This window comes from Trachurus trachurus (assembly GCF_905171665.1).
Source record: "Trachurus trachurus genome assembly, chromosome: 16".
Lineage (NCBI taxonomy): Eukaryota > Metazoa > Chordata > Actinopteri > Carangiformes > Carangidae > Trachurus > Trachurus trachurus.
The window spans coordinates 6627326-6647950 of record NC_139902.1 but is presented as its reverse complement, the minus strand read 5'-3'; the positions used below and the strand labels follow the sequence as shown (position 1 = coordinate 6647950).

At 43.1% G+C, this 20625-nt stretch overlaps 1 protein-coding gene across 1 annotated transcript; it reads right to left on the bottom strand.

The window, feature by feature from the left end:
* Positions 1 to 1497: 1497 nt before the first annotated feature.
* phf1 (PHD finger protein 1) lies at positions 1498 to 19428 on the bottom strand. The gene is made up of 15 exons (XM_083989430.1): positions 19117 to 19428; positions 18270 to 18348; positions 18002 to 18083; positions 17229 to 17315; positions 16138 to 16232; positions 15434 to 15582; positions 14815 to 14910; positions 12965 to 13033; positions 12536 to 12659; positions 11237 to 11304; positions 10538 to 10669; positions 8688 to 8766; positions 7132 to 7247; positions 6458 to 6544; positions 1498 to 3839 (listed from the first exon to the last, which is right to left on the bottom strand). The coding sequence occupies exons 2-15, from the start codon at positions 18345 to 18347 to the stop codon at positions 3266 to 3268; spliced, it is 1836 nt and encodes a 611-aa protein (XP_083845556.1). The 5' UTR covers position 18348; positions 19117 to 19428; the 3' UTR covers positions 1498 to 3265.
* Positions 19429 to 20625: the final 1197 nt, after the last annotated feature.

Genomic DNA, 20625 nt, shown 5'->3' with positions numbered 1-20625 from the left:
ATACTAACTTTTTTTTCTAAATGTGTGATACCTTAGCAGCAAATTAGTTCAGGTGTCAGGCACCACAGTCTGTACGATTCACTAATGAGGGCTGTTAAGTCATATACAGTAAGTTACTTGCAAGAAAAGTGTATTAAAAACATGGACTTGCTGTCTGTAAAAAAAAAAAACGAGTGAAGTGAATGGTGAAATGAGGTGAAACATTTTTTTTTATTATTCATGTTATACATATTAGGTGTGTCAATGCAGAGTATACATGTACAAACATAATTTTTTCCAAAAATACATCGAACTGAACATGGACTTGACCACTCATCAGAAACAGAAAACTGACTACCTCTCCCAAAATGAAGTCTGCTCCTCAATGCTGATGTCTTTATTTCCTCCTGTTTTGTTTTGGAGTTCCACCTCGAGTACAACCTATAACAAGCACTTGACGGGTAGAGACATACCATAGAAAACACACAAATACATTCATCACCATCGCCTAGAAAGGTTCGACAACACCCCTTCCTAATAAACTACAGTCAAAGAGCCACTGAGGAGGATGACGGAAATTGTAATGCGACATCATTGCAGTGGCCTGAAATGTACTGTACGCATAGGTGCAGGAGATAATTCAACAGAGAGGTCAGTATTGAAATAAAATCTGAGAGTTTTGCATTGGTTTGATTGTAACAGTATAAATGCTGAAGTTATCTCTTTTTCTTTTAAACTAAACCTGTAATACAGTCTTTCTTTGAAGATAAAACTGACAAATGTATGTTGTATGCTGTGTGTAGGGTTTCATCGAACAGATTGCTGAAATAAACTTCTGTATAAAATATAAACTCTGAAACTTGCACCACAGTTTTCTAGATTTATGTAACCTGTTCGCACAAAGATAAACTCCAACAACAGCGCTGGCTGCCCTCGCCTCTAAAAACACATCTGAGAAGAAGGGACATCATCATCATCATCATGGTTGTCGACACCGACCATGCTGCCATGCTGCGCCTTTCAAATGACATCCTGCTGGACTCCAGCGGTTACTACAGGCCGGAGTCAGGAGTCAGAGCCAATCAGTGTCTTCTCTACCTGTACTGTAACTTTGAACGCGAGGATTGAAACCTCCCTGAAACTGAACAACAGCAGCACAGAGGTTGGACCTTCAGCTCAACTTTCTGACATTTAACAATCATCAAAAAACAAAAAAAGCACATTCTTTCAAAAATAACTTCCATCCTGATGACTTCAAACAGACGTTTCAGTAACATATAGGCTATATTTCTTTTCTTTTTCTTTTTTTTTTTCATTGTTGTTGGTTTGGAATGTACAGTTAGATCACAGTCCTGATTAGAAACTCTGTTCAATGTCTCTGTAACTGGTGGTCATTTACCCATGTGGTTGTTATCTGTTCACTGACAAAGAGCCACGGTTCTTGTTCAGCAGAAATACGGCCTCGTTCACATGTCGTCTGATTGACCAATCGGCAGGTACACAACCCATATAGGCACTATGCAACCACGTCAAAAAAATAAAATAAAGTTATTCAGTCATAGCAATATATTGTGAATATATAATTCTATCTATAAAACAAAAGCCCTCTTGTGGCTCCTATTTCTAATACATATAATAGTCTAAATGTAAATTATGTATGACAAAATCTAACATAACAAATAAGTAACCTCGTAATAACATGTATACAATCTTTTATTAACATACTGCCATGAGAAAAAAATATAGAAAACCTCCAGAGGACTTGTTGTTAATGGAGCCAAAAGAAGAAAACATCTGAGTGGACGAAAAGGTCTCGGGGAATAGAAGTGAAATCCTTAAATCGAGTCCTTAAGCAAAGACATTAAGGACCTTCTGTGCAGCCAGAAAACTGTAAGAGTGGCCGCGCTGCTCCGTCTCTTCCTGGCCAATAAAAGGTTACTGCTTTTTCATGAGCAGCCATTAGCCGCCACCCAGCTGTCATCCAGCCTCTCACCGACGACGGCCCATTCATCACTGCTAATCTTCTGGGCTAATTTTCCCACTGAACTCCACGTGAGCGCTAACCATCAGTTGATGAATGAGCAGTTAGAAGAGTGAGGGCTGGCAGAAGTGTTGGCTACTGGTTGTTTTTGCTCCCTCTCTCCGTGGATATTAACTGCAAAATCTTTGAAAAACTTTTGGTTTTGAATATTAGTTATTTTTACAAGGTTTAAAAAGAATAAAAAAGTTGAATATTTTTATCTTAAACAACCTGTAAGTGCTAATTTGGTGATCTGACTCATTTAGATGCTTTGATGTCTAGAAAACAATTGGACTGAATTTGTTTTTTCAGACACTTAGTTTAGAGATAATCCCTGAAACCCCTGTAGAATTTCAATGATTATAAACTAACTATGCATAATAAAAATGCTGTGAAAGTGTCTAAGAAGTTTTTCCTTTTCACAAAATGTACCATCTTGTGACCTGCAAATCATTACATTAATGCATAGGGACTACTGGGTACTACAAATTACTACGTCAATCAGATACACTTTGTATTACAGATCTGAATTTTAAATACTTTTATTTTAGAATTCAAGTATTTTTTGTGATTCTACATTTTGCTTTGTCTAGTCATGATTTGAATAGCTTAGCATAAAGGCTAATAGCTAGGAGCCAGTGACTTAGTCAACTCTTGTTTAGCACAGAACCTCCTAAAAACACAACTTGTCAGTTTCACACTTTGGTTTTTGTACAAACTAAACAACCAGCTTATATAACAGCTGAGAGGCAGTGGTGGATTGATTTCTTTGTACCTCTGGCAGAGCCAGGCTTGATATTTCCTCTGCATTCAGTTTTCATGCTAAGCTAAGAGCCTCTTATGCTTATCAGAGTGATTACTGAAACTACTGAAATCAATTATTGACAGAGCGATGATAAATCAGTGATTTCTTGTATACAGTAAGATAGGTTCTTGATGTGACCCATATGGTGACAAGTCATCAGGAGGTTTAAATACTTTTCTCTCATTGCTGTAAAACATGATAAATGCAAAGGCATATTCCAAAGTTAACAGTACAAATATCAGAGAAACACTAGCAAAGAGGGACATTTAGTAACGAGTAGTGAGGTTATAATGAGTAGAGGTGATACTATCAGAGCAACCTGGATTTTGCAATGTGTCTGGATTTTTTTCCCCCTCCTTTTTGTTTTGTTTGTACTTTAAACACTGCCACGTGTTACATACACAGTATCCCTGTGGCAACTGCAAAAACAGTCATTGAGTCTCGTGTGTTCTCGCTTTGTCTCAGTACAAACTCACGTTCTCCCACTCCACGAGGTACTGAACCTTCCCGTCTGGCGTGACGCGTCTCGCCAAGATCCTCACCGCCTCTCCTCCGCCCCAGCTCCTGGCCACTGTCCCGCTGCTGCCTCCAACTCCCATCCCCCCTCCTCCACCGCCGCCACCTCCGCCCCCGCCTCCGCCTCCTCCCCCTCCACCACCACCGCCTCCGCCTCCACCACCGTCTCCGCCTCCTCCTCCTCCTCCTCCTCCACCGCCTCCTCCTCCTCCAGCTATGCCACCCCCTCCGCCCATGTCGGCTTGGTACGGGGGCAGATCACGTAGGATGAGGGGCTCCAGCTGCTTCTGTCCCGGCTGGTGCTGTTGTTGGTGCTGGTGGCTGTGTTGGTGGTTGTGTTGGTGGTTGTGTTGGTGGCTGTGTTGGTGGTTGTGTTGGTGGTTGTGTTGGTGGTTGTGTTGGTGGCTGTGTTGGTGGTGGCTGTGATGGTGCTGGTGGGCGTGGTGGTGGTGATGGCTGCCATTGGAGTTGAGGGGGTACGGGAAGCACGGCGGTGGTACCCTGCAGGTGTCCTCCATGCTAGCAGCAACAAACAGAGACAAGGACAGGAATAAGGAAGAGGATTCATCTCATTCAAATCAGAGCTCAGAAAATCCAGACCATGTGTTGTGTTTATGGACCTGAGCCTGATTTGGTAAGTCTATAAATTAAGTTTTAAACTGTAGTCCCCCGTTGCCTGAATGACAGAAATCTGATCAGACAAGATCTAAATGAGCACAACATGGAAGCATGTAATGTTTGGATCCCACAAACACCATGAAAGGGACAGTTTAACATTTTGGCAAATTTGCTTGCTGCCATAATACCTATAGTCATAGGGGTATGTCATTACTTTTAGTTATCAGTGCATGTTGTTTTGAGATCCGCTGGGCAGAGCGAGCTGCTCAGCTAACACAATGGAGGTGAACGGTACATTTTCCCCTGTCCCCCATCAAACTCATCAAATACACAATCCAACAACACCAAAACACTCTCATGGACAAGTTGTGACCTGCACATTCACTACGCTATGAAATAATCATGTATTATGTTACATTACGACACATGAAGCAAATACTTGGAACTACTTGCGCTTTTGAAATCACTCCACCCAGCAGCCGTGTCTGGACTAGTAGTCCCGGCTGCATTTGCCTCAAAACAACTCTGTCTCGCAATGTTACATTATTATTTCATGCTGTGGTGAATGTGCAGGTCACAACTTCTCCACGAGAGCGTTTTGGAGTCTTGGGTTATGTATTTGATGAGTTTGATGAGGGACAGGGGAAAATGTACCGTTCACCTCCATTGTGTACTCCACAGATCTCAAAACAACATGCACTGATAATTCAAGTTAATAAACCTACCTCTATGGCTATAGGGATTATGGCAATAGGCTAATTTGCTAAAATGTTGACCTATCCCTTTAAAACAATAATCAAACAATGAATAAACATGAATAAAGTTTGTGTTGCCTTAGTCTAATAGAATTTAAATCTTTTGGGTCATTGTTTTGGTTTTATGGCTGCAATTTTACATGTTTGGTTCCTTCTCAGCCTTGTTTCTTTGTCATTGTCTTAAAACAAACAAACACTACCTACCAAGCACCAAACCAGAACAGAAAATGTTAGTGACTAGCTTTTGGAATACACTGGTAGATGTAGCAGCTAAATATCCAGGTGTTTTCCTCAGTAGAAACAGTAGTTGACCAAAAACAAAGCTAAACAGAGAGTGAATATTGGACTTGAGTTTGTTAGGCAGCAAGAGACACGATCCCAACATTAAAACTAATATTGCTCCCTGTCTGTTGGCTGTATAAATTAGCAACTGCTGGCTAACACACTTCCCATACCAACCTAATGAGGTGATAATGATGCATGTCAGTGCTAAGTTTACAGCTTGTTGCTCCATCGCTCCAGAAATCAACAAGCGCAGGTTTTAACCGAAGTAACTCAATCATGAAAAATAAAAACTACTCCAAACATGAGATGTGACCCTGAATGCCAATTTGCTGCACTTGACAGCTGTAAAAAAGATGCTGTTGATCGGCATCTCAATATGTGACAGCGCCACCAGAAACCTCAAACAGTTCAAAGTCAGTGGGGAAAAAGTCCTAAATCATCTCATCAAAACAAACAGTCATCAAAAATTCTGATAACGTAGACTGGAGACAGTGGTTTCAAGCTGAAACTCATTAAGAGGTTACATCTTCTATAATGGCCATAATTGTGGTAGATAATGTTGACTTAATGATCAAATATTGTTGACAGTGCTCAAAAAGAACAGTTTCTACAGGGACACTGAAGCATAATGATAATGATAACCTTACAGCGCTGATCTTAAAGATTGTCAAGGGCTAAAAGCTCAAAGGGATAAACTAGAGGGTCAGTTGGAGCTACAGTAGAAGCAGCTGAACAGCATCTGAAACTTTTGTGACTATGGCTCTGTGGGCGACCAATGAACCAGGTATTTAATAGTAAAATTTGACCTTTCCCAGGTGCCAACAGTAAAATATTTGCTTTGCTTTAACAGAGCAATCTGATGCTTTCAAAAGTGTATTAGGGAGGTATAGCAAACTACAAGCACACAAACACACTTGAAGAGAGGGAAGGATACATTCCCAAGTTTAAAATGAGGAATTTTCAGGTCACAAATTTATGAGAAAACAACTCACAATTTTACAAATAAAAAAGAAAGAAAAGCGTGACTTTATGAGAAAGGGGGTATGATATGGAATGCAACAGCTACACCACCCAAGTTGGTGAGGAGGTGCAACAAGAACATGGCTGCATCAAGTAATTTGATTTCACAACCTCAAATGAATGCACTGTCACAATTTGCATGTTTTTTCTTCTAAATTTCAAAGTTTTTTTTTCTCATAAATTTGCTACTTTAAACCTGAATATTCAGAGTTTTAAATCCAGAAATGTACGCTCCTTTCTTCCAGCTCATTTCTTACTGTTTCACCTGTAATGACCCTAATATGCCACCGCCGACTCTGGATGGTCAAGTAAATTGCAAGGAAATGAAATTGAGAAACCTTTTATAGATCAAATCACAATCAAGATCTACATGTCACCCAAGGCCGAGCTTCGTATGTTACTACTGTATGTGTGTGACAGGCAGAGTTGTGGGGAACAAGGATGAGAGGTGAGAGAAACCTGTTGTAGTGATGGAGGTTCCTGGAGAGCGCAGTATTTCCATTGTAAGTGGTGTGGTACAGGGCGTACATCCGTTTGGGAGGAGAGCTGTGGATGGGATGCATACAGGTTCAATCAGAATCACACTTTGACTTCCAGCTGTGTCTCAAAACAGTAGAGAAGAGACTCATCTGAAGGCCCGGTGTCCCAGCATGCCCCTTACCGTGTCTGGCCATGCAGACACACACACATAGTTTGAGTTTATCTGTGTTTGAGTTACAGGAAGTATCTCCTGCTGAGACTCATGTAGATACCAATAAAACACAGGCAACAAGTATTTGTTTTGGCCACACCATTCGAAAAGAAATCACATTTGGAAAAGTTTTTCAACGGAAATCCTTTCTATAGAGGAAATGATACAGTACCACCTCCATCACACCAGGGTGATGGCAAAGGCTTAAAACCTGTAAAATCTGCACTTCTAACAAATCTATGTTGTGCATGATGTTACCTCTGCTGATGGTTTCCTATAACGTTCTGTAGTATTTAGGGAAAAAGAAGACAGCGTCTGCACTCCCACTTACGTACTGTATGTGTCACTCATACTACAGGTGGACCGGCGCATTCCCTCTCCTCATTCCCATCAGTAACACAGTAAATCACCACTGAAACCAAAATGGCAAAACATCCTTTACCTCAGGTTGAGCTCCTCCTCTGACTTCCTGGAGTTGTAATGGTTGGCCCCTCCCACGTAACCATGGCAACATGGCAGCAGCTCAATAGGGTTGGCAGCGACCGGAGGTGGACAAGCCTGGGCACAGGAGAGACACACACGGATCAGCTTGGCGTCCGGATGCCAACATCATCACGGGGAGTCGATGGAGCTCCGATACCTCGGTTGCTAACTCATGCGCCAGGTTAATTCTGCGTATGGAACGTCCAGTCGTCCAATAATCATTGATTAGTTTTGTTTTTGTTATCTTAAGAAACATGCAAGAGCTGTAATTCTATGTTTGCATGTTGCCTGAGGGCAGAAATGGGCAGATGTGTCTATAAATACACACTAAATACATCAGTGCTTGTGAATCACATCAACCCGAGGCTCGTCCATCACAGCCGGAGGAAGTCCTGCTCAAACGTATATCCTTCACAGCACACTGCATGGAGCTGACCGTCCACCCATGACAAGTAAAAACATCAGAGCATCATCAGTCGCTAAAAGACACCATGTAGGGGTGGACACCACAGTTTCTGCATCTCTCATCACTGGACTGTGACATATGGCATCACCCTCTGCCCATTATCATCCCCCCTCTCAGCAACAGTATTAGGATGGGAGATTATTATTCAGTGGCCTTAGTCCGCGTCTGTGCCTTTAAATGGATGTGCTCTGTCAGTGCTGCACTGTCAAGGTGCCAGCGCCACCTGGCCAAACTGTAATCGACTGCAAAGTGCATTTGGAAGCGATCCCAGGCTACGCATATCAGCTTTCCTCCCCATCTCACTTTCCCCACTACAACGAAACCTGCTCCTCCAAGAAGGACGGAGATTAGCATCAATCAGAGGAAGCACAATGGGGCCTGGATGTGCCAGAGTGAAAACGAGTGCTCCGCGGAGCGTATTGTTCTAGGATTACTGTATGTGCACACGCACGTTACCGAGAGTGATGTGTAGGAGGAGGACGCAGCGGCACAATGAGCATTCACGGTTAGAAGAATGCTGTGTGTAAAAATAGTAACCCGCCACATGTGATGTTGCCTGTTTCAATGTGATCCGCTGGGAATTGGGGTTTGATGACGGTGATAAATGCGCCGCCCCGAACTGCAGATGTTGATGAAATACACGAGCGGTTGTTTGAGCAGCCAAGTTTTGCATTTGAATTATACATTTTAACCGAGCTAAACACACAACAGCACCTCGTCTCTCTGGCACGCCACTCCTGCCCCGAACCGTAGACTCTAAAGCATCGGCAGGCATTAAACATAGAGCAAGAGAGAGGAGAAAAATAGCGAGGCACTGAGGCTGCACTGGCTGTTAAAAGACACGCGGACTGATTTAGACTGCGAAATGAAGCTTCATCACGCCGCCTGACTGACAGGTTATTTCGATCACAGAGAGCTGTTTACCTGACTGCATGAAAAAGAAAAAAGGAAGAAAAAAAAAACATAATCAGAAAAGGTTTTGTGGCCCAGACCTACACACACACACACACACACACACCCTCCACTGAGTTGAAGACAGAGCCACTGACCTGTGTCTCTATGATGCGACGCTTTGATTTACGTGACTCAGGCCCCCCCACTCTCCTCTGGCAGGGCAGTGACAGCGGGCTGAAGTGAACAACAACAACAACAACACATGAATTAATACACACATATAATCCCAAAGTGCAGTGTTTAGTTTTAGTGTGTCTCTGCCTGTCTCTACTGAGAGATGTAAAACACAAGAAGCAGAGGCAGGTGAGGTGATAGTCTGAATGATTGCTCCTGTGTTGTATTAGTAACAAATTTTCTAGTAATACGAGTCCAAAACATCATCAGCAGAGAGGATAAAAAATATGAGGGGCATAAAAAAAGATGACACTGACATAAAACACTTCTTCTTCAAAGGTTTTTCTCCCCACACCCCCCTCTCCCCCCCACTCTCTGTCAACTAAACTCATCTCCTGGCTTGTTTAGGAAAATGAGACTAGAGGTCTAAAACCCACCTTGAGGCTGAAACGTCTATTACAACAAACTATTGGGAAAACGCTGCGCAGACTCGACAGCAAGTTCATTATTACACCATAATTAGAGCTGTACAAGTGGAAGGAAGTTAAATGTTTGTTTTGTCTTTGGGCTGATGCTGAAGAAACGACCGTGGAGTCATTAAAATCCAAAAGGATCCATCCTCCTATTGGCATGAATGCGTTCAGTAAATTGACTCTGGCCACTTGACTGTGTGTACGAAGCTGACATTCAGGCCTGAGGGCGACACAGAGAAAAGGGGAAAGCTTGTGAAGTGTCTGATACAAAGAGGGTTTTGTCTTCTGAGGAGAATTAACGTGCTTGGTGAATTTTATTACAATTTTCCCATTAGATTTTGATGTTGCGTTTGAAATGCTCTCTGTGTTAATTTTGGCCTGATGGTGGTGCCACAGGATCAAAGACATTAGGATTCATAAAATCCCACAGCACACTGAGCCAGACGCTGATGTTATTTCAGTGTTTTTGTGCAGAAAGACGGCCAATTCTGCTCGACTGTGGAAGTGAGAGAAAGATCATAAAATGTACAAAATAACAAAGGTTGTTCTTTGTTTTATACTCTATTATCTGTTCAATGGCAGTCTTCCCTGTATTTTCACAAACATCAGATTGCGGACAGAAGGATTTGAATTGACAGACTGATCGGTCGACAAACAACATACTCTGCTCTTCATGTTAGTAGCAGCAAAAACCTTTTTGGCTCAGAAAAACAGCTTCTGTGTAACCACTGACTGGCTGCTTATTACCTGAAGGATCCCCAATTCTATATAAAAGTGTTTTTTTGTTTTTTTATGTAATCCAACCTTTTATATTGTTACCTCTTTTCATTGTATTGTGATCTTGTTTCTTTCTTTTTTTTTTCTCATCAGATTTTATCTGTAAAAAGTAAGGCACAGATTCTGTACTTAATCTGACCTTATGTAACCCTAACACCGTCAATGTGTTAACGTAAAAAGATAAATAAATAAATAAAAAACTTAAGTCACTTAAAAAATGAACTGAAAAGATGTATAAGTGGTTTATAAGAAAGCATCCTCATGTCTTAAAATGAGTCTGAATAAGCAGCAGCTAAATGCTAAAAATGATTCAAAATGAAAAATCTGCAAACGTGTTTTGGGACACGTGCATGCACATGTGCGCGCACACACTCGCACTTGCAGACGTTCATACGTAAGCACCCAGAGGGCAGGTTTAGACACTTTTAGGTGAATATTAAGACACTGATTCTTTCGCTCCCGTATGAAAATTGCGGTCTTTTGATTCCTGAGTTGAGGCGTAATGACTATACGCCCTGTGGGAATCCCAGAGCTCTTATTGAGATAAGAGCTGAAAAGAGAGACACTGTCCTTACTCTGACCTTCTCCGGTGTGTGATGTTGATAGGTGGGTCGGTGATGAGGGGGGACGAATCAGACGTCAGCGGAGGAGGAGCTCGGACCTGAAGCCCAAAAAGACACTTCTTCTTCTTGATCTCCTTTCCAGAGACAAACCTGGACAACAGCGGAGACAAAGAAACAGTGGTTCTGATTATCACATCATCACGAGTGTGTTGTCATCCTTATTCCTCTTTGATGCTAATAAAGAATTTAAAGTTGTGTAACAAAATGAACTTATTCACCTAATGGAAAAGTAGGCTCTGGAACATTTCAAAGGTAGCGACTGTGTAATTGAGTATATGTAATTAGAGCAGAGTTTGCCTGAAGAAATTTGCAGTTCTGTAATTGCAAGGTACTTTGCAAATTTTCAATGAAGAGCAAACCACCAGCAATTGGAGCTCTAGACTGGTTATTGTGATTAAATACCTATGACTTGTGTCCTCTTCTAACAAGACCAAATGGCCACCAAAGAGTGTTTAAATTTAATTTTGTCTAATCGGCCGTTACATTTTACTCGCTCTTTATTCAGAGTCACACACTTCCCCTCGCTCCTTTCAACCTGCATGTCCAACACCGCCGACTTCGAAGCACTAAGAAGACTCCCCTATTCATGGAGCGCTACTCATCAATCTAGTCATGTGTGGCCAGTGTTTATTCTTCTCATCATATGCGATGACTTACCTGTCCTTGTGGGAGTTCAGAGCGTTGAGGAGATTGTGACAGCGGTCCTGCTTCGGCGTGTCAGAGAGCTGGAGGACAGACAGGAATGAAAAATCAAAGGTGTTTACACAGCCAACGGCCATCTAGACAGAAAACCTTTAATGCATACAGTCATTTTCCTTTACAGTCTCTGACAGCGATGGTGTAGATATGGAAAACTACTTGTTGTAGATACATGGCTGCTGCCTGCTGTCATGTTGAAGACAAGAGCAAATATTGCATTTCAAAATGTGAAAACAGCTCAAAGGAGAAACTTAAACCTCAGATACACACAGGAAAACACTGAGGATATTCCCTCTGGTATTAGTCGCATTTACTTTTTAACTTTCAGATTGCAGATTTGTCCAAAAGCGTTACGACTGCAAATATTCAGTGTCCTACATTAGTGATTCCCAACTGGGTGGGCGGGGGTTCATTCTTTTACCCCAGGTGACATGTGAAAAGACCACACACATTTGTGGAAAACAAACAAGCACATAAATCAATGTGACTCTGATCTTGAGCAAATTGTACTGACAGCACAGCGTAAAGCTCACACCAGCCCTCGTCTGTTGCAACACCTTCACACCACACGCAGGCAGCAGCAGTGACAGGAAACTAGTGATCAAGTGAGCAGAGGTGGAACAGTTTGTTGAAAATAATGGCCGGTGGAAATTTGTATAAATGTTACCTGATGAAAAGTGATTGATTTACGCTTGAAATCACTAAAAGCATCAACTGTAATTGATATAACTGTTAAACTTGAACTCAAAATAACAGTTTTAAATTGTTTACTAATGATTAGATAAAGCATTGCCAGTTCAATGCTTTGAAATTCTTTTGAAACAGTCTTTAGCTAAAAGTTGAAATTCTAAGCTGCTCTGATAGATCTAAGCTATGGGATGCCAATAAAACTAATCACTCATAAATAGTACAAATGCAAATTTGACCAAACTGGTCTCAGCTGAATGTACTTTAAGTAGCTATCAAATAATATCCACTTGAAAATCAGTTTGAGCCCATTTGCAAAATTACAGATTTTGAGGGAGTGAGAGCTCATCTGACAGGACTGTGGGGTCGGGAAACAATGTCGGCCATCATTAAAACATCTCATTTTCAACTTCTTGTTGTTCCCCTTTAAGCTTTACGTAGAGGTCATACTTTTTTAAACTTTAAATTTTACTTTAATAGTGGTTAATAGGATTTATGTCTCAAATGCATAAAGGCTGGCAGCATTTCACATCATTTCATCATGGTGCTTAAATGAGGAGATATCAATACCGCGCCTAGGAGCAACGAGTCCCAATTCTCATTGGTGAAGGACAGGATTTCATGGTCAAAATCAAAGTATTTCCTCTTGCAGCACAGCGAGAGATGGTAGAGCACTAAATGAGCCAAATCCACCCTGCAAAAGAAAAAAAAAAGATAATGAGGTAAAATAGAAAACAATGGTATGGATTTTCAGATTTTTTTATATATTTTTTTTATATTTTCATATTTTCCTACAGATATATAGAAACTATTTCCTCACACAGTCTGAGCTGTGCTATGTGAAAATCATGGACATGACCTTTTAGAATTCAAAGAGGAACATTTGTGAAGTAGAAGTAAGTCCCAAATGTGATTTCAGTTGTGCTGTATAACTTTAAGTGGATAAAATGTTTGCCAAATGCTGTTGTAAACATGTCTGTACTGTAGTGTAAACATCACCAGGTCATGGGTAGTCTCTGGATGGTCTCTGGACCCTTTGTACATACAGAGCACTGGAACTGATAAAACCTAAAACAGACACAGGGAGAAAAAAGACAGAAGATCAGACAAGTATCATAGCACTCTGAAAAATAACTTTATGCTTTTGTTTGTCAAACAATTTCAGCTGTCATCTTAAATTGTTTCCTTTCTTTCCATCTTGCAGCTTCCATATCATGGATGCTGATTGTTTCTTTGTTTCTCTTTAAGAACCTTTATACTTCTTCTCCTGACTCTTTACTGTCCTCGCCATCTGTGTATGTGTCTCTAGATATTTTAGCATATAAATCAACCTGAACTGAAAATAAATGGACAGGTATATCTGTTCCACTATAATGACGCTCTGTTGTGGGTGACCCTGAAACTCCTACCACAACAACGCTGTGTGCATCTGTCCTTCTGTATGCGCATGTTTGCAGAAGGTCATTGGGAGAGATGAAGTGCAGACACAGTATGACGGCAACACATGCTTACTATTCCAACTGTGAACTCAGTCTTCACTCTTCCTCCATCACCTGCTCAGCAGATGTTGTACCAATCCGGCCTCACTCTCCCTGACTGTCAATCTAAATCTAATCCCTCCTTCAACCCCCCCCACTCCCTTCCTCACTCCTTCCCTCCCTCACTCCCTCAGACAGGTTCGGCAATAACATGGTGTCAGGGTGGGTGTAAAACCCAGTCGGCTAACACAGATGGTTAATGACAATAATAACTTAATGGATGGATACATTTTATTACACGCATGAGCCGATCAAACCGCAGCGTGATCAGCAGCCTGCGTATCCGCCCAACATTGTATCTGAACTGCTACAGTACCGGGGAGATGATGCGTCTGTCTCTGCTGTCTGTCACTGTCCCTTTACCACTCTGTGGATGTGAGGAGCTCTTGTCCTTGTGGCGCGAGTCAGCGAGTACATTAACATGCGCACTAATAATTTAGTCTTAAGCCAATTAAAGCGGCTCTCTGACAAGTGAAGCTGTCAAGCAGACATCTTTGTCTGGGGCGATTCATCCTGCACAAGAGACGTACTTTACAACAGCAATTTTGATAATCGATTTATTCATCAAGGAAAATGGTTCTAGCTTCCTATATATTCTGTTTTATATGATGGTACTTACATATTTTTAGATAAAATAAGCAACTCTGACTCTGAGAAATTGCATGGTGCTTTTTTCATTTTTTTTTTTAAATGATCAAAGAAATTGTCAACCTGTTATTGCTATTATTATCTAGCCCTAGCATGATTGAAATATAAATTGTAATTTATACAAATAAATAACCCAACTGCTTCTTTTGTCTTAGATTATGTCCTCCAATCAAGAAATAAACAACATGTGGTGAGTAATTGAGCAATAAAAAAAACTGATCAATGTAAAGCAGGTGAACAGAGAAGTCACATGTCTCACATGAAATCCAAATATTAAATCCTGACTGATGTATGATATGATTGGCTGATATTGGCTGCTCACAAATATACTGGAATCCTGTGTTTATACTAACAGATGTGCAGATAGAAAGTGCAGTCAAAATGTTTTACAGGCGACAGTTTTATGTTATTTCCTTTGATTTTTTCATCTTAATTCAAGCATTACATTTTTTTTTGAATACCGATCTAACAGTATAGTTTGCAGTATATAATTAGCATAATTTATTCACTATGAAATCAATCTCTCTTTTAAATATACTAGATCGGTCTGGCTTCACCAAATACCTGACGTTTATAATTTCATTTATTACAGTTGAAAGATGTACTTGGTCTTGTGAGTATGAGAAGCTAGTGCAGGTTCTACTGTAAAGCTCAGTGACCCACCTGTCCCCATATAGTAATGGCTTGGTCAGACACTGCGTGCAGGCCTCGTGAAACCACTGACCGCAGCCGCCGCACTGCAACATCTTTAGGTTCCACCTGCGATTCAACGAGAAAACACCAAGACATTTTAAACACATGAATGAATTAATGTGTCCAACATCTGTCACCTGACAAGTCTGCATTTATGCATAATTTAGGAAGGCTGCGGAGCTGATGAGCGCAGCTGCCTGACACTTCACGTTTCATAAACTGAAACGCGTCTTCAGGTGTGAACTCCCACCGGGTACAAGCGCTCATAGAGATATGGCGGCTGGGAGTTAGTTCTTATTCTGCTTTAAGATGCCAGGCGAGTGGAGTTTGCCAGCAGACATCACTCAGATATCATTTCATGAAAGTCAAAACAAAGTTGAAAAAAAATAAAAATCCTGCTAATGCTGTTTGACGCACGTCTGATTCGCTGCATGCAATTTACAAATAATCCACAAGACGACACTGACGTAGATGAGATCAAGCTGCTGGTGGGGGAGTGGGGGGGGGGGGGGGGGGGGGACGTCTACCATGAAAGAGCATACATGAGCAGTACATTCAAACTCAGACTGGCCTCTGCAGTGTCACTCACTCTCCAGGTCCGGCACAGTAGCAGTAACACTGTTGCTGATTGGTCAGATGCTGCGGGTCCCAGTCTAGCGACGACAGCTGGTAGGGGAGTCGGAGTTTCATAAACTGCATGAGCCGGGCGAAGCGTCCGCGTTTGAGGGCTCCGCCTCTCTGGAAAACACAATTTTTTTTTTTAGGACACAGCTGATTGGTTGGTGACCCCCCTCAAATCGCTGTCATGTCAGAGCGGCGAGGGGAGACGGATCGCATTCGTTGGGCAGAAGGCAATTCGTCTCATTTTATTGTAGGTCAGCTGTGAGAGATAGTGTCCGAGGGAGAGGAAGTCTGGACAATGAGATATGGACATTGAGCGATTGACAATTAACTGGGTGCTTTCTCAATCTCATATCTACAGAACTGGAGCACATGTGATTGATTGACTTTAAATGTACTTCTCTCAACTTCAGTGCAGTTTTTCAGACTCATAACTATTGATCGCTCATGATTCCTTGGACACAATGTAGAACATCTAATACTGAAGTCAATACTGGGGGAATTAGTGTGCTTTTGCCTCAGATAAACCCATTACCTGTCGTATACACAACACTGTAGTGGCAGCGAAGCCTGATATATTTGACTGGATTTCTCACACTGAATGTTATTTCTTCTCCTCCCCACCCCCCCCGCCCCACCCCAGTGCGAGACGACGGAGATTAGCAGTCTGACCTTGGTAGCGACTGCAAAGACACATTGCCGACATATCCACGAGTCGCTGTCAGCTTCCGGTTCAATGGTCGGCGTGTGGCACTCTGGATGATAACCTGTAATGGGAGGAGGAGGAGGAGGCAGAGCGTTTAATTCGTGTTTACAAGACAGACAGGCGGAGTGACAATAATGGGCAAAAGCATCTTCATGTTTAGTGCTCCGCTGGTTTGTTTCGGCAGCACGCAAAGTACTTTGCTTTACTATTTGCATTTTGGGAACAGGAAGTTATGTTTGTCTGCTTTTTTCGCCTCAAAACAAACTGTCAGCCGCCTGACAGAGCTGGAGCGACGTGGCGGTAAAAATCCGCCGCCATTTCCTGCCCGTGCAATCCTGGTTCTGAGCTGAACTTCTTCTCACTATAGCGCTTCACTTTATTTCATTTCAGCGCTCCTTCACTCTGAAATCAGTTTTGCTTATCGTTCCTGTTTTGTTTGAACGTTGGACCCTCACTGTGCAGTTGTTTTCAAGTTCACCTGTGCACATAATAACACGACTAACTTGCCTGGAAGCTGGTGCACATTTACTGAAAGTGGATTCAACAGTGAGGAAGCAGACATCTCGTGTCCCAAAGTTAAACTTTTGAAATGTAAAACATTTGCATCTTCACAGAATCTGTATTCTCCTATGAGGGAAAATGGGGGCAGATTTTGAGAATTTTTAACTTGAACTTTCTTGTGGAAAAAAAAAAAACCACATCAGACACAAATTATTATTCTAAACATCCAAAAGTATTTCAGATGTCTTGAAACATATCTGCAGGGGATTTGTGAATTAATAATAAGTAAAAACATCTTTGGTGCATTAAAGTCTATGAATTAAGTTCTGTGTATATCAGCATCTCATTCATTATGATTCTAGTCAGGAGGCAGGTGCAACAGATTGTATCTATCATTTATGATGTGGTTTTCTTTTCTTGCTTTCTTTCTTCCTTTCTTTCTTTTTTTTAAAGAGCAACACTGTTATTTACCATGCTATGTCAGATCTTCAAGGTCAGTGCCGGAACGGTTGGACAACCACCGTTTGGCGGCGTATGATGAGGCGTGCTTCCTTACCGTGGCGACATTTAAGACAATTTATGAGGGGTTCTTTAAGAGGCGGGGCGTCACAAATACAGCAAACTTCTTCCACTCCAGCAGCAACTGAGGCAAACACAGAAAGACAGAGAGAGGCAGGGGAGGGGAGGAAGTGGATGTGTGAGAGGAAGACAGACAGTGAGAGAGCAGGAGAGGGGGAGAGCAGTCAGTGGCATTAATTTATGTATATTGATTCACATCCTTGCCACCTCATTGATTTCAGTGTCTCCTGCACCCTTTCAGATTTCACTTCATTTGACAGGCGGATATTCAGCATGGTCCTAACAAGCGTCCAACTTCCACCCTCTGCTTGATGTTAGGTGGAAGTGGGGGCGCCATTTCCCCGAGGAGTCATTAGTCTAATAAATTCATAAATAGGCTCTAATAAAGCAATTACATCTCAACGTGCCCCCATCATGATACACGGAGCACTCAGCATCATAATCTTCAACGTGACTCTGATTTCCTTTCGGCTTTTTTCCTTTTTTTTGTGTGTGAGATCTAGAAAAAAAAAAAAAAGGGTACAAAAAATGTGAAAGTTTTAAACTCGCCAGGGGAGAGAATCAAAAAAAGTGTTCCTGCAACTCCTCAGGCAAAGTTTCAGAGTGGAAACAAACACCTTGAGTGCGAGTTCGGCTCAGCATCCGTGCATTAGGACGACCTCAAACCAGGAGCATTTTTTTTAACCCAACGGGAAGCTATTTACTCTACCAGCTGAGGAGGACGAGAAGAAGAAAATAAGAGTTCCTTACACGAGTGAATGTCCTTCCTCAGTACCCAGAACTCTGAGTTGTCCTCAAATCTCACCAGACAACATTGCTTGACTCCGTCTACCTGAGAGGGAGATAGCAGGTGAGCGGAATGATTGACAAAACTAAATGGAAGTCTTTTCAAAATCCGGGTGAACACACTCGCACACACACAGTGACTCACACAAACACACTGCATACGCACACTGAAAAAGTCTCTTTCTGTCACACACACACACACGGGCATACGCACACTTCCACATGCACTTACTCTTTTCACATTGCCGAGGTACAGTAGTCCATCACTCCATCGAGCCAACACATCATCTCCTTCACTTACTCCCCCCATCCTGAGGAGAGAGACAGAGAGGGGAGAGGGGAGAGAGAGAGAGGGGTGGAAGAGAGAGAGAGAGAAGAGGGAGAGATAGAGAGAGAGAGAGAGCAGGGCTCATGTGAAATGGAAATCCGATTTATTCGATGAATACTTTGCTGCCATTGCTGACAGAGGGGTTTATGGCCCCGGCGTTTCGGCTGGCTCTCAGACAGGCGGGCTTCGGTGCAAAGGGGTTAAAACCCACCAACACCCCCCCTCCATCCCCTATTCCCACCATCACACCCCCCCCCCCCCCAGCCTCCCCCCTCCTCCTCTTTTTAGACCAGAGCATAACGACAGCCTGTATCCACCACAGTGAACGATGAGAGTGAGTACACAACCGGAGAGCAAGACAAATGATTACTGCACACATGAGAAACACACACACACACACACACACACACACTGCATGATGACTGCTGCAATACAGTTTGATTGAACGAACAAAGATCACTGTGCAGCTACTTGAAGCATCTGCCGTGCACTTTGCTGTTGTCCTCTTCTCTCTCCCAACATCTTAAAAAACTTGAATAGATGCGTGAAATGACTGTGCAGGCATTATCTCCTGCACGTTGAGCATTTGTTCCAGTGCATGCACTCAAGTCAAGACAGACTGCGGGGATACATAACAGTGTATGTAATGTGTAGCCTTTTGTGAATCAAAAAAAAAAGAAAAAAGAAAAAAAAAAAAAAGCACATCAGGCAGACTGTTACAGTAACAGAGAGCTGGCCGGGTGAAGGGTACCTGTCAAGTCGAACTCCTTTCCGTCGGGGTCACAGTGATTTCCTGGGCAGCCTGGACATGAAATGCCCCTCATCTGCTGTGGATCTCCGCTGCCCAATTACTGCCCGCGCCGATGCGCAGCCTGCGTGTTTGCAAAAAGTGGATGATGTGCATGTATGTCCCTGTCTGTGCCAAGCGCCCGTGTGTGTCAGTCAAGCCGTCAGCGAGGAGGAGGTGGTGGAGGAGGAGGAGGAGGAGGAGGGGATGGAGGAGAAGGAGGGGGTGTGGGGGTGTGGGGGGGGGGGAAAGGCGACTGACTGTCCGTTCGTCTCTCAGCCTAGTTTGTCCGTCCTCCGTGATGCCGTTTCGTCATGTTCCCGTCGCTTTTTGCCCCCCCCCCCCCCCCCCCCCCACTCCCCTCCCTACCTCCCCCTCCTCCTCCCTCCCTCCCGCCCCCCCCTCCCCTCCCCTCTCCTTCTCCGCCGCCGCCGCCACCTATTGATGCTATTAAAGCCGGGGTTTGTCAGAGCAGCACCGGTATCAAGCCGCCAGAGACGCCATCATCTGCCTCGCGCTCTCGACCGACTTGTTGTGACGCAGACATAAAACACCGAGATAGAGTGGGAGGGAGATAGTGATAGAAGAGGAGGTGAGGTGCTGATGTGAGAGGGGGGGGGGGGCGTCCAGAGGTGGCGGGCGGAGGAGGAGAGGGGAGGGGAGAGGTGTCGGTGGCGGCGGCGGGGGGTCCACCTTTTCCCGTCCGCGTGGGGGTGGAGGAGAGAGGGAGGGAGGGGGGGGGACTGACCCTAAATCGTTGTGACAAGGTGGGATTGGGATGTCTGGGAGCCGAGGGAGGGACAGGAGGGAGGGCTGCTGCTGGTGCTGCTGGTGCGCTGAGAGCCGGCGGAAGCAGCGCGCGCAGCTACAGGGGCCAATTAAGTGGCCAATTAGTGAGTTTAGCCGCCTCATTAATTGGTCTGTAACAAGAGGGACCGGCCAAGTTTAGCGGAAACCCGTGGAGGAAAGTTGGAGAAAAGTGAGAGGGGCTGAGCAAACAGCGCTCACATTTAAACTTGTATTTATCAGCAGTGATTAGCGGCCTCAGCCTCTGGCTTCTGTAAGACTGGGAACATTTCAGGGGTTATTAGACGAGTGAAAATGAGGCGGTAATATAGGATATTATCACTACTTGCACGCAAAGTGAGGTCACTGTAGGCTATTGTGGCGCAAATATCTCGCTTTTTTAGCCGTTAAAAAATCAATACAAGCTTGTAATTAGATTTTTTTTTTTTTTTTTTTTTTTTTTACAGTAATATCCAAACATTGGGAAATTTGGAGGAACCTCCGCAGTGTCCTTTCTCTTCTAACCCATTCCACATCTGCAGGACAGATGTGGCACCCAGAGATTCACTTCTTCTCACAGGACAGGATGTAGGTGACTAATGTGTGATGGAGAAATATGTCGTTCACACACAAATTCACTCATAAATCCAATATGTTTGCAGAGCACAGACTTCACAAACACACTGA